The sequence below is a fragment of the Lycorma delicatula genome, chromosome 3, assembly GCF_047948215.1.
Source record: "Lycorma delicatula isolate Av1 chromosome 3, ASM4794821v1, whole genome shotgun sequence".
NCBI lineage: Eukaryota > Metazoa > Arthropoda > Insecta > Hemiptera > Fulgoridae > Lycorma > Lycorma delicatula.
This window is the reverse complement of record NC_134457.1, coordinates 161,468,274-161,485,095: the sequence shown is the minus strand read 5'-3', so window position 1 is coordinate 161,485,095 and position 16,822 is coordinate 161,468,274. Positions and strand designations below refer to the sequence as shown.

Sequence of the window (16,822 nt, the reverse complement as noted above, 5' to 3'; positions counted from 1 at the left end):
CTGAAAAGATTTATTTGATATAACATTGTAAGTTCAAAATATTTTTATGTAGAATTATCATTAAGATGGCAATTTCTAAAAACATTTACAGAAAAAAAATTCTAATAATTAGTTTTTCGAAAAACATTGCTTTGCACATTATTAATTGAAATAGTAAATATTAATATAAATTTACCTACGAGCTGTAAGCAATTTATTATTTCATTCTAAAGGTTCTGGTTTCAATTCACGGTCAAGTCTGGCATTTTTTACACGTTACAGAAATTGATCTCTCATAACTGTAATTGCTATTATTACTAGTAGTTAATTTAAATGAATGAATAAATTACATTTTTATAACAAAGTGCGGAATTTAACATACAGATTTTGAAAGAGGATAACATATTTATTGTACATAACAATAAATATAACTGAATACGGTTAAGTAAGTCAGTGTGTTAGATTCAGAAAACAAGCCCTCAGGTCTTTAATACGTCTTGAGATGTATTAAAGACCTGAAACCAGTCAGGCGACTGGTTTTCCCCCGGTGAATGGGACTCTCCATATTCAGCCTACCCATTAAAATTATCTCTGTTTCTCCAGCTGCCATCCCGGAACCGCTTTCGCAATACTTCAGGATGGCGCTATTTATCCCTTCAGCCTCATTGGGCTGCTCCTTGCCTCTTCTAGGAATCTCTGTTCAAGATCCTCTGTTTCATGCGGAGACCCAAACTTCTTGGCGTCTCCAGCATGAATAATTATCCCTACTGCTTGCACCTTCAATTACTTTCTTTATAATTCTTTCCTATGCTTTATTATACTTTTATTTACTTTCTTCCTCAATCACATTTCCTGAAAGAGATTGTATTGAAGCAGGGTAAAAAATAATAAGGCCCCACAGATAAATCGCATCCCGTATGAATTTTACAAGAAGTATTCCCGAAATCGTTTTGGAAAAAGTTTTAGACTTTTTTTAAAATATATACAGACTAGTGGAATATACAGATAACCCGCATCCTCTATGTTGCTGCCCTCATAAAAAAGCGTGAAGGTTGGTGACAGAAAATGTAAGGAAACGAGTTGAAAAGCGTATGGATGTCATTGGTGAAATTTTTGAATACTTACTTAAAATAATACCTTTACTTAAAATAATACTTTTCAGTCATCTGATGTCATCATTGTAATCTCTCACTTTCAATCTCATTTTTTTTTCTGTAGTAATGCCTTTTATCTACGATAAAATTTAAACTCTCTGATCACAGTAAATACTTTAAAAGCATTAAAAATAAATGGTGATTTACAAAGTAAACAGTCTTTTTAAAATTCATAATATAAAGCGAACTTTATTTTAAAACTTCTTAACATTTCACTTTTCACACCGATAACTTTTAGGAATAGTTCACCGGAAAATTAAATATGCATTTTATTTTTGCACAGAAGATATCTTCTATCATTAATAAACATGCAGAAAAAATCATTGATCCGAAAAATAATTTTTCAGAACATTGTACACGGCTTCTTAGAGATCCTATTCATGAAAAAATGAATAGCTTTATAAAATATATCACAGTTTGAAGAAAACTCTAAAGATAAGATGATATAAAACGTTCCTTCAAATTTATTCAACTATGAAATATTTATAATTCATTATATTTTCCACAGTAAATATTTTATCGAACATTCTACACACTTTACTTGTGTATACTTTTTGTATTATATTTATATTGTATTTATCCTACAAAGATTAATTCTGTTTGAAGTTTCTGTATTAATAATTATCCTAACTTTTTATTAAAAAAAATTATATATATATAGGTTTTTCATTTGCTAAAATAATTCACAAAATTTTAGTGTATATTATTTTATTCTCCGAGAGATTCATTTTTTTAAATTTTAATCATTGCTTTGTTAAAAAAAATGTTCTTTTAAAATAAAAATCTATCTGTACTTATAAGATAAAAGTATTTCTATAGTTTAAGGGTAATAGATTATTAATTTGACTTTATCTTATTTTCCAATTCATTGTGATATCACTCAACATCATTTATTTCAGATAATCGAAGTTAAAAATTGGAAAGTAAGGCCTACACAAAAATGTAGGCCTCTTTTCACAAAGTAAGGCCTCTTTTTCTAAAATAAAAAAATGTTAAAAAACTTGTCTACATTTACACCCAAATACATACACAAACATTAGTGGAGAACTCTTCTTTTTTAGAAAGCGAGCTTAATGCTACAATTTCACAAATAAAAATAAAATTATAAAGTTTTTGAGTGGATAATTTAAGAAAAATTAATAAACAGAAAGCTATACAATTAAAAAAAAAAAAAAAGAATTTAATTCAATAAATGATCCGGATAAAGCGTTTGATTTATTTACGAATACGATTTTTTGTGTGTGTTTTTTTAAATACTAGAATGGATTTTATGCATTTAACTACAATTTTTTACGTGATCAACGTTAACGCATTTTGTATTGATTTTCCTTTGAAAGTTACAATAGCAGTATGCATTACATCAACGAACAAGTTTTTGTATTCAATTAAAGTAGCTAAAAAAAATATCTGGTTTCTGTAATACTAGTGTCGCAAAATTCTGTTCGTGTAGTCCATATGCAGCTTTGAAATTATGAAATGGTTGAAATTCCCGAATAACTTTTTTTTAAATTATATACAAAAAATAAATATATATATATGTGTGTGTGTGTATTGTGTGCGTGCGTTCGCGCGCGCTCATGAATATTCAGCTACCCCAGTATGATAAAAAAATATATTTATTTTTTATTTTCTAAATATGAATTCAGATATGACTAATAAATTCTTAGTAAAATTAATTATTAATTAACAGTATATAGACAAAAGCAGGAAAAAATATTTTAGTCCAGAAAATAAACTATAAAAAATTAGTTTATTACACATACGTGAGTGATTTATTTTGCAAAAGATTAAACTGTTATATACGACTTTAACTTTTGTATTCCTATTATTAGGAAGATCTTTCGGGAACATTGTCTCATCCATTCCCATTTAGAAGACAGGAATTTTTCTTGCAGGATAAATTACTATAATAAGATATTGAAGCTTTGTTTTCATATCTCTTCCTATAATTTCCTTTTTACTTGTAATAAGTTCCTACTAATCCCTATAATCCTGTAATTTCGTGGGTTTTTTTCTGATATTTCATCTGTTTGTAGTTATTTAATTATTATAATATCGAATATTCTATTAAACAAGAAATTTATTTTGTTAGGAAGTGAATGAAATGATGGATAAAAGAAAACTGGTAAATTCGTGCATATAATTGAACTCGAGATTTACTGATTAAGAACCATCTGTAATCAAGAAAATACCGTTACAGCTGTCATCAATTTGGTTAGTCCATTTACGTTGCCTGATACTAGAAAACGTAAAACGTGATAAAATCACCATTTAGGTACCATGGAATTCACTCACCGGGTTGGTCTAGTGGTGAACGTGTCTTCCCAAATTCTAAGGTTCAGGTCCCAGTAAAGGCAGTTACTTTTATACGGATTTGAATAATAGATCGTGGATACCGGTGTTCTTTGGTGGTTGGGTTTCAATTAACCACACATCTCAGGAATGGTCGAACTGAGAATGTACAAGACTACACTTCATTTACACTCATACATATCATCCTCATTCATCCTCTGAAGAATTATCTAAACGGTAGTTACTGGAGGCTAAACAGAAAAAAAAAGGTACCATGGAATTCAACACATAATTATAATAATAGGGCATCGGTGTGATGCTAAAACGGTAATGTTATTGTTTTCCTTCTTATATGGGAGGTATACTTTGAAGCCCTACCGAATCAATAATATTATTATAAATACAGTTTTTGATAATGACTACTGGCCACCAATTCCTCGTTACATTGTAATTATACTACCTGGTCCGATGATGCAGTAATTTAACAAGCTACAGGTCATTCAATCCGCGCATAAGGGACGACGCTATCTAGAGATTCTGAATCAAAAACGTTGTACTACATATTTGAAGATCTCCGAAATATGTGAATCAGAGTCAATTATATTATTATTTCATAGTCACACACGCTAAGAATATCTCTTCTTCATGTGCCCATATAAATCATAATTTCATCAACATAAATTTTTCTGCTATTACAAAAAGGACAGAGGAAAAGTATAGTAGAAAAAAAATTAGATCCCTTCCAGAGTTCTTTTATTTTTCAACTCCTGTGTTTACTTGAATACAAAAATACTAAAATTATGGTGACAAAATCGTTTAGTATTAATGTCGCTTTCTATTTGGTTTTATTTTTCAGGAACAAAATAACCTAAAATCATGAAATTCGTGTGTATTTGTCGCTGGTATTAGAAAAATTAATTCTATTTAATTTTTATTTCCTTGCTGAATAAAAAGGAAGTAATGTGATCGCGAAAAATTTCGGTTTTCAGATTTCAACGGAAATATTGATTCTTACCATTCCTGAATCCATTTTGACTAGTTTCAGCGTGACGTATGTCGTAAGTATGTACGTACGTATGTATCTCGTATAACAAAAACGATTATTTGTAGGATGCTGAAATTTTGAATTTAGGACTGTTGTAACAGCTAGTTGTGCACCTCCTCTTTTGATTGCAATCAACTGAACCAAAATATCCAAAAAAGCCCAAAAATCCAAAAAGATTTGGCTTTTGGACTTTTTCTTAACTGCAGCAATATGCTCTCATTGAGAGCTTTTCAACGATATTTCATAAGTGGTACTTTCATTACTTCCAGAGTTATAGCTAAATAAAACTTTAATTAATGAGTATTTTGATCTTACAAGAGGAAGGTGCATCGGTTCCAATCAGATATCGTCTCCTTTTTTTTAACTTTTTTTTAATTTAAATATATTGACTTATTAATAATTAACCTCGGATTGTAAAATTTTTACGATAAATAATAATCCAATAACAAAAAAAAAATGAACAAATATCAGAAGTTATTAACGAAATAAAATTTTATGTACTTTTCATATAAAAAAAAAAAAAATGTATGCAATTTAATATGCGTACGAGGAAGTGTCATGTGATATCCACATCAAATTGTTTTTTTTTCTTAAAATAAATTTGAAAATAAATAATGTCAGAGAAACAATGATTTTATACTTATTATAAATTGTTAAAAGTTCAAAAACCTCATTACCATCATTATTTTTAATGTTTATTTAAACAAATTCAAAAAACAAAATTATATGATGAAAAGAATTTTCCATTTTTTAATAATTTTCAGTTTATTTTTTATATTCCAGGTGCATATAAGCATATACTTCAGAACATCGTTTTTTAACGCTTAAAAACATATTTCCTTAGTATTACCAATTAGCTTTATTCTAAATCTTATACTTATATTTAAAAATGAGTTTGACTAATGTATATAAATATACGAGTGCGCGTGTTTTGGGCTGTTATATTCAAAATTGTAAATTAATTGCATCTTAATACGATAAGTTCTAAGAGAAATCTTATAATAAAAATGAACTATTAATATTAATTAATAAATTAATGTAATGTTTGATCAATTTAGTTTGCATTGAGTGGGCGCAGAAAAAATGGATATAATTTTCTGATTCAATCACAAGCCTGTTCCCTATAATTATGAGATCACAAAAAAATGTATTTTCTATGGAATGGTAAATTATTAAAAATAATAATATTGATTTGGTAAATCAATAACCAATATTTTGGAGTTTGGTGTGTGTGTGTGCGCGCGCGCGTCTAACTCACAGAACCATTTTTAATTTTAATTCTATTGTTATATCATTAACTAGTAAAACTGTTACATCACTTAGTCTGAAAGATTGATACCATTTTCAAAATGGCCGTTGTAATTTAAAAGTACTTTTAAAACTGAAAAATTATTTCCTTATAGTTATTATTTAAAGAAAATCTTTTTCATTTAGCTTGCAGAGGTTTTTTTTTAGAAATTTGGGTTTCTAATGTGAATTCTATTTTTCTACATATATCTAAAAATATTTTGTAAGTTTAATTCCTTTAATAATTTGTGCATGTGATTTCACTTTAGAAAGTCATAAATTGAAAAGTGGACGTTAGAAATCAAGTAAATGATACCGGTTGAGTAATTTGTATCTTCCGACAGACCGAGGTTTAATCAGAGATGTTCCAAATTCCAAACGTTAGAACTGTTCGTCATACCGATTCCTATTAACATTATCAAAAATTTAATTATGATAACGTAAAATTTAATTTGTTCAACAAAAATTAAAATGTTATCTAATTAAAGCTACTTCTTCATGTAGTACCAATACTTATATTTCTTTATATATAACACTTCTTATTAACATTATCGACGACGATGTGCAATTATGATAACGTAAAATTTACTTGGTCCAAAAAAATTTATGAAATTTAATTAAAGCTACTAGTTATATAATAATACTTTCATACAACATAATTACGTAATATGTTATTACTGTTTTTTAATGTTTATGAATAATTTTTTTTTACAAATATTTATTTTCTCTCCGAGAGTTTGTTTTAAATATAAGTACCCAAAGTTACCTGAAAGACAGTTATTTTTATTTTTCATTATAAAAATAATTTTGAATAAAAAATCGTAACCTAAATGTTTATGAAACACAATGAAATTTATCATTATAATTGTAAGCATAATTCATCGATATTACTATTAATTAAGTGGTATTATCACATTCATTTCATTTATTATAAATTTCAGTTTTAAAATTAGAAGAAATTTCAACTGAAGTGTTTTCTTTAATTAAATATCTTTTCAAATAATATTGTGAACTTTTTTTTGTGACTACTTTGAACTTTCCTTAACTGAACTGGAATAAATTGGTAATAATAGATTATTTCCTACAAGATGTAGTACTTAAATTTGTTTAATCTACATTGTCTGAACTAGTCTTTCGTACGAGTATAAATTGTATGAAGTACAGGAGCCACAATTAGAGTTAATTTTACTGAGATTAATGATGTTCACTATATAGCCGACGAACTATGGTAAAAAAAACGAGAAGATGTCTCTTGTGAGATTGTGTCATCAATAACATGTGGACTAGAAGTGCTAATACGTAGCATTGGCAGCTTATATATGCACCACGAAGCAGAACAGTTTAATTGCACAGTTTCCTTAATTAGCCTGTCATGAGACTCTTCTTTTTTTTTAATCTTTTAGGAAAGGTTAGATAACTTCCAGAAATGACTGATTTACAATCACTTGATTAAGGCAGCTATAACACAGACATTACATTTTCTAAATTACGTTACGCGAATATATGAGAATACAAACTGTAAAACTGATATTTAATTGACATTGTAATATTAGACTGTAATTGATATGATTATTGATATTGTATTGATTACTATAATGTATTTGTAATTGTACTGAACATGTTATATTGTATGATGATAACATATAGTAATTGATACTGTAATTATAATTGATATTGATTGGTAATTGATATGCATTACTATGTAACTGATATATAATTGATACTGTAATATTGAACTGTATATGATTATTATAGTAATTTATTGATATTTGTATTGTTTGGATTGCTCGACGTTACGTTTTTTAAAAAAAAAAGGGTCAAAACGAGGTTTCATATAGGCCGGGAGGTAGCTCATCCGCGTAGGACATTCTGTCTAAACCACACGCAAGAGTGGAGGAGTCGGGGTGTATCTGACGGTGGCAGTGGGGCCCTCGAGGTATGAGAGGGCTGGCGCGGAGTGAAGGATATGGCCAATGCATGTCCGGATCCTGGTAGATTAGGGACAGGTAGGGTAGCACTCCCGCCGAGGAGTGTTTCGGGTGTCCAGAAGAGGAGGTCGGGACACTCTCTTGACGCGAGAGGGAACACGACGGGTAACGTCCAACAGGGAACGAAGACAGGAGGGCAGTCGACTGCCGCGACACTCGAGAGCGACTGATGTTAGGTCTAATGGCGGAGCCGGTTGCTCTTGGTGTGTTTAACAAGGAGGGCAAAAATAAAAAAGGAACTATACCACTAAGATTACCACTAAGATCACTAAGGATACCACTAAAGATTGTGAAATATAATAATTTATAAAAAACAAAAACCGACCAACAAATAATAGAACAAAAAAATTACAAATAATTATATTTCTATTTATAAAGTAAAAGTATTTACAACAAACTGTACAACCACTCTAACCAATATTTAAATGTACCTTTATTAGATTAAAATATACCTAAACAAAAAATCTTGTGTTAGCATATGAAGAGAAAATATTGTTCCTAAAATAAATGAGTACCTAGGATCGAACTACTTTTATTAAGAAAATAGTTTAATAAATTTATCGCAATTCAAAGAATGTAACAAAGCTGAATGAGTAAATCGTTAAATCTGGAAAGTATTATTTTATTCAACTTACCTTTTATAGAATCTTATTCTCATCAATAAAAGCTAAATAATTTTCAATTTGCACACAAAATCACTAGTTATCTTTATTACTAGGCCTTTCAATCACCGAATAAATGTATTAAATAAAATTAAATATTCAACAAAACGTTTGCAACTAATTTAGACTAACAGCAGATAATGCGAAATATTGGTACTGTTACAAACTGTTAACTAACATAAGTATAATGGAATTCATAAAACATAAAACAAGTACCAGACTTCCACATCACGTGGTACTGATATACCGTGTTTATAGGATGTCAACAATGTTTGTGTTAACGTATTATTTATACAAGTGTTATATAAATTTACCTCATGAATTCATACTAATACAGCTCTGAAGCCGCTTACATAGAATAAATTACAGTTGTGCGTAAATAACATCTTACAATCCAGTAACCTGGTGGATTAAAATAAAAATAGAAAGAAAATGTTGTACAGGAAAAACCTAAATTAGAAAATATAAAAAATTAAAGTACAGATTGAAGAATAACTAAGATTACTAATATTACATCTTCTTTAATCAATATTGCAATTTATTTATATTAATACAAAAAAAATAAAATAAAATAACAGGAAACAGCCATTACCGCCAACCACTGAATGGTTATTATTTAGATCATAGTTTCTCAACTTGAGGGGCGTGACCCCAACGGGGGTCGCGAAATTAGCCTACAACTTTACTAGTAAACAATAATGAAATCATTTTATGAGAAAAAGCATTTATTACTAACATTTTACATTTATAAGTGTACATGTAAAGAAAATAAATTTATGAAACGGTTGCGTTTCTTCTTCATTTAAAAGATTTTCAATACGTGGATCTATGTTAGAAACACACAAAAGCACACTGTTTTCAAATGGTTAAAGATGATTTCTATATTTAGGTTTTAGCGCAACTATAGACGAAAAACCTTTATCACAGATGTAAGACGTGGCAAAAAGAATGAATATTCTCATAGCTTTTTGACTAAATCTCCATATACAATTTTACGATCAAGCCAAAACATTCTAAATCTTCAGATATGAATTTTAGTTGTAACGTTTTTTAGGCAGACATTTCGATGATCTGTTCGTGAATATCAACTGGTAACTTAGCAGCTGCAAAAAATTTTCAGAAAATGTATTGAGTATCCATTTCTTCGAGAAATCATTTTTATCTTCCAGGAAATATTCCGCCAACTGAATTTTTAGCTCACACAAATACATCTTCATGGTATCCAACCTGTGGTGAATAATAGTGTTTTCTTCAGTCAAATTTTTCTCGATATACTCGGAAATGAGTGAAAACATAAAAAATTTTTGCTTTGAAGGCGAATTCGATCTGGGCTTGAAAATGTCATGTAATAAATGTCTAGTGTGGACGAACCTTACTCAGATACGGGTACAACACGTGCGCATCTCAGACATCGTAGGAAAAAGTAAAATAAAACACGTACTTCTGTGAATTTCAAATAAAGAGAAAGATAAACAAGTGACCAATTCGTTGTCTAGAAAAGTAATACTATAGTTAGATAATGTTTACCATTTAAAACTAATTTGTTTTCAAGGAAAACAAATTGCCATCTCTTCATCATTGTTTTTTATATTCATTTAAATTGACTGTTCATTGGCTTTCCAAGAGTATGGATTTCATTTTAAATTTGATAATTTAATTCAAACAAAAATTATTTATCTTTATTTTGCTTTTATTATTATTTTTTTTTTTTTACGTTTCTTAAAGAGAATACCAGAAGTAAGTACATGCTGTAAACATTATTAATAAAAAAATGTTATGGGTTAATTCAAACGTTTAAGGAAAAGATTATTCTAACATATCTTCACCCACTAAAGCTCTTTATTTTTACGCGGAGCTTTTTTTAACCTTTACATCACCGATAAGCTGATTTTGTTGTGATTTAAATCGCTGTCATCCCCTCGTACATTTCTTCTCTTGATTTCTAATCTAGTAAAAAAATTAATAAAATAAAAATACTGTTTCTATCAAAATTTTGTTTATTTATTTATTTCTAATGTGTTACATTATTTTGGTAGGAGAGATTAAATAAAACTCTCCTTTTTATAAATTAATGCATTTTTGTTCGCTCAAAAGCACAAGTTGAGACAAACTAAAACTTCATCACATTTTCTAACTAAATATTTTATCTAGTCTAATTTATTCCTATGAACTTGCATATCAACTAATATTGTGTGTAATTGATGTACTATTTAAGTATATACAGAGTGAGCAACATAAAACTGAACCCATAATGAAACCGCTACCCAACACCATTTATGAAAGACTCTCACCCAAGTAGCGCGAATAGTGGATGTATTTGTTACTACTTGCTGTTTGTTGTTGTTGTTGTTTGTCAGGTAGTTGCGTGTCAGTATAGAACACTTTTTGTTGCAGTGCAGTATTGCGAGTGAAGTTGTGTTTGTGTAAAATCCCTTATTCAATCCAGAAGAGGATAGCTATAGATGAGGCTTATATTCGTCCTGGATCGTTTGAAGAATCACATCAAGTATTCGTGAAAAAATTTCCGAATGCCTGTATCCCAGCGAAGAGCAGCATACACGAATTAGTTAAAAAATAGCGTACAACATGTTCGGTTTCACCCAAAACGAAATAGGCAACCTTCCGTTAAGACTCCATAGGCCATTGCCGATATTGAAAGGAGAATTACTTCCAGATCAAAAAAATCACTACGCAAGTTATCCTAATAATCCGGTGTTAAATACACATCTTGTCGTAAAATTCTTCATTAATTAAATTTGAAACCATACCGCGTTACAACTGTGCAACAACTGAAGGAAACAGACATCAAGTTATACTCACTCAAGTTATAATACTTGATGTGAAAAGTTATACTTTTCTTAACTGTTTACTACATAAATTAGACTACTAATTTATGTAGTCTTTATGTAAAAGACGACATAAATTATTTATAAATAATAAATAAATGATTTATTATTTAATAAATTATTTGGGATAATAAATTATTTAGGACAAAGAATACGCTTTATTTAAAACTTTTTTGTTAACTTAAAAAAAAGTTATTTTGATTTGTGTAACTTATTATAACACTATGGGTCTGAGCTTTTCCTAGAAACAAATAAAATATCATTCATAATCCAGTACACGCAGTCTAAAATTTGAAGTTTTTTTTGGTAGTTATTTTGAATTTTTATTGAATTAGAAATTATCGGCTTTAACGACTCGTGAAATAAAATAAAATTGCCACATTTCAGTCAGCGAAAAGGAAACTCTTTTTAAAGAAATTTTAACAGCGTAAAAGTAGTTTAAGAAATACACGAAAGATGTCGGTATAGGTTGTGACATAAAACACCTACAGTTGTAGTTACTCTATATTCCGTAAGATAGCATGTTCAGTCGTGGTGGATACCGAACTATACGGTAAGTTAATATCTCTGTTATTTACCTATTCTTTTGACATTTAAGTATTAAAATTACTTATTTTTGTGTGAAATGTGATCTGCAGGACATTTTTTTTTTAAATGAACAAATTATTATCCTATCTTATTGATAATTTATTCATCAGTAATAGCATGACTGTACATACATTATAAAGATGAGATTCTGTGTTTTGCTGCCAAATATAGATCGGTTATAACCACATGGCGGGCCTTTTTAATCCCCCATCTGGAAAAAAATGATATTTACACATTCAGATTGATTTTAAATGATGTATTATTTGTGACAAATAAACTTTCTTAAGATTTTCTTTTTTATTGTAGAATGGTTTTTAATTAACTTGGAAAATGAACTGAGCACATGTAATATTGTAAGGTACTAGCAGTAATAGTGTCTCGCTTGTTAAGTAATTCATTCAACAAATACAAATGATATGTGTTACAAATAATTATTAAAATTATGAATTGATAAGGATATCGTAAATATTGTATTACAGAAAGAATGATAACTAATATATGGTCATTTGTTTCCAAATTATTAAGATACGTGTTATTTACTTCTCATTTTACTTAGTTTTCCCTGAAAGAATATACGGCAAAAATTTAACAGCTTAAAAGAAATAGTTTTTCTTGTAAAAATATTAAAAAAGTGTTCGCATTTTACTTTTAAATATGATTATTTTTGTAATCTTCTAAATTGTTTCATAATATTTTTTATAATTCAACAGTTTGTTAAAAATAAAATTGCAAATTTAAATACGTTACTTACTTCGGCAGAGTAATTTTTTTTTAAGCAGATTGAATCCGACTTAGATAAAGTAGCATTATTAACTCCAAATGCATGATGAACTATTGTCTCCTAATTGAGAATATTTTGCTAAATAAAATAACCCATATAACCTCAAATGATAAATAGAAATAATACATTTTTATTCAGTAGCACTAATAACAGTGAAATTACTTTATTTTATTAAAATGAACTATTAAATTATTTACTTTACGTTACCGTGTTTAGCGCTTTCGCTGAGACATCAGGCTTCTTTCAGAACGGATTTTTTGATTTAAAAAAAAACAAAACCATTAAACACCTGTAAAGTTACGTGTTAACTGTTAAGATATTGATTTAAATACATATTTTTCTTTTTTAACTTTTAATAGATGTGTTACATAATTGCCGATGAGTTCCAATCTTAATAAGTAGTTTTTAAATAAGTCTAAACATCAAAAATAGTCTTATTTTATTTCAACTTTAATTACGTAATTTAATTTTATAACTTAAATTTTAAAAATGAAAAAAGTTAAGAAAAGTTAGTAGTACAGGTTGTTTTTACAACTCCTTTTTAACCTAAACTTGGCTCTGTGATTGTGCTGATGTTTAATGTAATAATTTTTTTCTAATTGTTTTTCCCTAATATTGTAAAAATAAAATATTTGATAAGTTCGTGTTTTAATAACCTAATTAAGGAAATTTATATATTATTAAAAACAAACAACTATTATTAGAACTCGAGTGATTAATATCATGAAATATCGAATAATATTTTAACAAATAATCGTCTATGCTAGTAGAGGCAATGATTTTCAAAGTCGAGAGTTCTAAGATTCGAGTCCTTGTAAAGGCAGTTATTTTATATGGATTTGAATACTAAACTGTGGAAATCGGTGTTTTTTGGTAGTTGGGTTTCATCTCATGGTAGTTAATTACACATCTCAGGAATTTTGGAACTGAGGCTAAACAAAATTACACTTCACTTACGTTCACACATATTATTCTCTTTCATCCTCTGAAGTAATATCTTACAGTGGTTCCCGGAGGCTAGCTTACTGCTCTGTAAGCAGTAATTGTGTATATTATAACAGGAAAGATAAAGTATTTTTTCTTCTCCAAAGGAAATATTTTAGAAGAATTATAAAAGACAACTTTTTAGCAATAAAATGAAATTTCGTTATAAAATCAAACAAAATAGTCGAGTTATAATTTTTATGTCGAAAAGAAGCTTCAAACCACCGAAAAAACCATATATTAACTATTATAATTAATAAACATAAATATCGGTTAATTCAACACCCGTATGAGTAACGATGATTCTTTTTTACTTCTTAATTTATGTCAAGAGAGAATTACTGTCGCGAAATTTCAAGACGTTTAGTTTTATTTCTGTAGTAAATATTTATTACTTAATTTATCTAAATATTATTCAAGTATAATGAGTCAGTTTTTTTGTAAATGCGCAGTAGTTTATCTTATTTGTGTTAGATATTATATATTGCGTTGGTGAGCCCGTGTAGTGGGAGGTTTGGAATTCGTAAATGACATAAGGTAATATTCTGTCTTCAATCACTTTGCATCATTTCACAGTGTCGTATTTATTATATACGGATTTTAATACTATATCGTGGATACCGGTGTTAGGAATGATCCCTAAGACTGTACAAGACTGCACTTCATTTACACTCACACGTATCAACGTCATTCATTCTCTGAAGTAATACTTTACTGTGGTTCCAGAGGCTAAACAGAAAAAGAAAATGTCGTATTTATTGTACTTTAGCTGGGTCTATTAACATTTTAGTAATATAACAAACAGTATTTTTCAATATTATTTGCAGTAAACAGTATTTTTTTTTTTTTTTTAATATTGAATTAAAATACATTAATCGAAATCTATTCGTTTGTAAAGCAAAATAGTGACGATTAGAAACCAAAGTATATGCATCACTGTGGATGTATTTAAAAACATATCTAATGCATATTCCGAAATGTTGCATTTGGAAATTCAGATTTAATGTTAATTTGGAAATTCACATCGAAAAAAATACATAAATTCTATATTTTTAAACTTTTATCGGCTCCCCCATTTCCCAGTATTGCTCTCTCAATGTATCTTTTTTGAGTCCCTTATACTACTATTACTATACTTAGGAAGACATAAAAAAAATAATTCGGTTAAAAATTTGCAAAAATAAAAAAATAATTTTTTCGATTTTGAGGAAGAGAATTGCGGGGGGGTAAATTTTATTAAAATTGTAAGTTAAGCATATACGCATGTACTGAGCTTAATATATAGTGGGATTATGTTTGCAGTATTTTGTGAAAATTGACTCCAAAGTAACTTTATCTATCTCACCATCTGGAAATATTGATCCCAAACTTTTACCAACAAATTGCGCATATACACTAGTCTCAATTTTCCTATTTTATCAAAATCGATTTATCGGATCAAAATTTATTAAGCTTCAAACACACAAAAAAAAAAACATACATATGTACGTACAAATATTATCCCCTCCACATTTTTGGGCGGTTCCTGGATTATGAAATGTCGAGAAATGCTAAAAACTTATGCCCTATTTTTTGGCCTATTGCAATACTTTCCTTCTTGTAGTATAGCTGTAGAACTTTGATGACAGGAAAGTAAAAATAGTTCTGAACTCCCATAACATATAGACGGCGTGCCTTCTGTACGACCCATATCCAATAATTAATATTACTCGTATGACCCTGCACTAGCTTTCTCGGAACAGTCAAATGAAGCTAAGAGTAGCCTTGTAGATTTGTGAATTAACTTTTATTTGGGTTATTTGTACTAACAAAATCCCAGTTACGGGATAATATTTACTGGAAACGCAGTTCAAAAATTGCACTCTGATGAGAATCTTATTTTACACCTGAATATAAAAATACACTTCTTTCTTAGCGTCAATATCTGCTCAATTTTTACCCTTTACACTTTAGTAAATCCAGAAAAATATGATTACCTCTAGATAAATAGAATTGTGGAGAGGTAAGTTTAAATATTTGTAAAATCTAGCATAGAAATAAATCTTTCACTCATTGACTTAATTTTTTATCTGTGAGGCTTTTAATTTTCTTTAATTTCTTTTATCTAGATCACAGGCTAAATATGTACTTATTTTAAAATACAGATTATATACTCATTACAGTGTACATTTATTACTTATTCAGCACTATTACAATATTACATAAATAAATTTACGGTATAATATTATAATATAACAGGCTGATCGTTACACTATATATTCGTATTTATTACTAATAATTAATTAAACTAAATAACTAATAAGTTTCGATTCCTATACCAAAAAATACACATTTTTTACAGTTTGGGTAGTTATGAATTATAATTATAGGCCTACTCCAAAAAAATACCCACCGACGGTCGCGGTGAACGCATCTTCCGACAGCTGATTTTGAGGTCGAGAGTTCCAGCGTTCAATTCCTAGTAAGGTCAGTTATTTTTACACGGATTTGAATACTAGATCGTGGATACCGGTGTTCTATGGTAGTTGGATTTCAATTAACCACACATTTCAGGAATGATCGAACTGAGACTGCAAGATTACACTTCATTATACACATCGCCCTCATTCATCCTTTGCAGTATTATCTGAAAGGTAATTACCGGAGGCTAAAACAGGAAAAAGAAAGGCCTACTCCAAATAAATTTATAAATAAATATTTTATTTTTCTCTGTTTAAGCTACTACAAATGATTCGCATGATTTTTTTTTCATTAATCCTACATACGTTCTTGCATGTATTAAGAATCTAAAATGCTAAAAATAAAATTAATTATTTCATAGCACAACGATGAAAATTACTTCATATAATTATTACTTCATATAAAAAAGTACGATATTGTTTATCTGTGATTTTTTAATAATTAAACATTAAAATATAGCAGTAATACAATTAAAATAATCAGTTTAATTAAATAATACATTAACAGTAGTTACTTACACAACAGATATAAGTTCAAATCAGTTTTTAAGGAGTACAAAATATTGTAACTTTAGAGTTAATTTCAGTGATGGAAATTTAGTTAGATGGTCAGGCGTAGTTATAGATGAGCCACTTAATTGTAAAATAGAATAGTTGTAGGTATTCCGTTCCAAGTTCTAACAGAGTTGAACTTGATTTGTGAAATAGTTTAAATCGTTAAATTAGTTTTCCTCTCATTTTTGAACGCGATTATAAT

At 28.7% G+C, this 16,822-nt stretch overlaps 2 protein-coding genes across 5 annotated transcripts in view; one reads left to right on the top strand and one right to left on the bottom strand.

Moving 5' to 3' along the window:
- LOC142322160 (uncharacterized) overlaps positions 1-8,572 on the bottom strand; it is a 528,320-nt gene extending 519,748 nt beyond the window's left edge. For all 3 annotated transcript variants that reach the window (XM_075360909.1, XM_075360911.1, XM_075360912.1), the window contains exon 1: positions 8,381-8,572. In XM_075360909.1, coding sequence (XP_075217024.1) covers positions 8,381-8,403 — 23 coding nt within the window. In that variant the 5' untranslated portion in view covers positions 8,404-8,572. The remainder of the gene's footprint in view (positions 1-8,380) is intronic.
- The window catches only part of HisT (Histamine transporter), a 239,010-nt gene that overhangs the window by 31,208 nt on the left and 190,980 nt on the right, over positions 1-16,822 (top strand). Inside the window, exon 1 of one of the 2 annotated variants that reach the window (XM_075360916.1) lies at positions 11,796-11,806. The exons of the other annotated variant lie outside the window; for it this stretch is intronic. The gene's annotated coding sequence lies outside the window, so the exon portion shown is untranslated. Of the gene's footprint in view, positions 1-11,795; positions 11,807-16,822 lie in introns of those variants that run through there. 2 annotated transcript variants of the gene reach the window in all.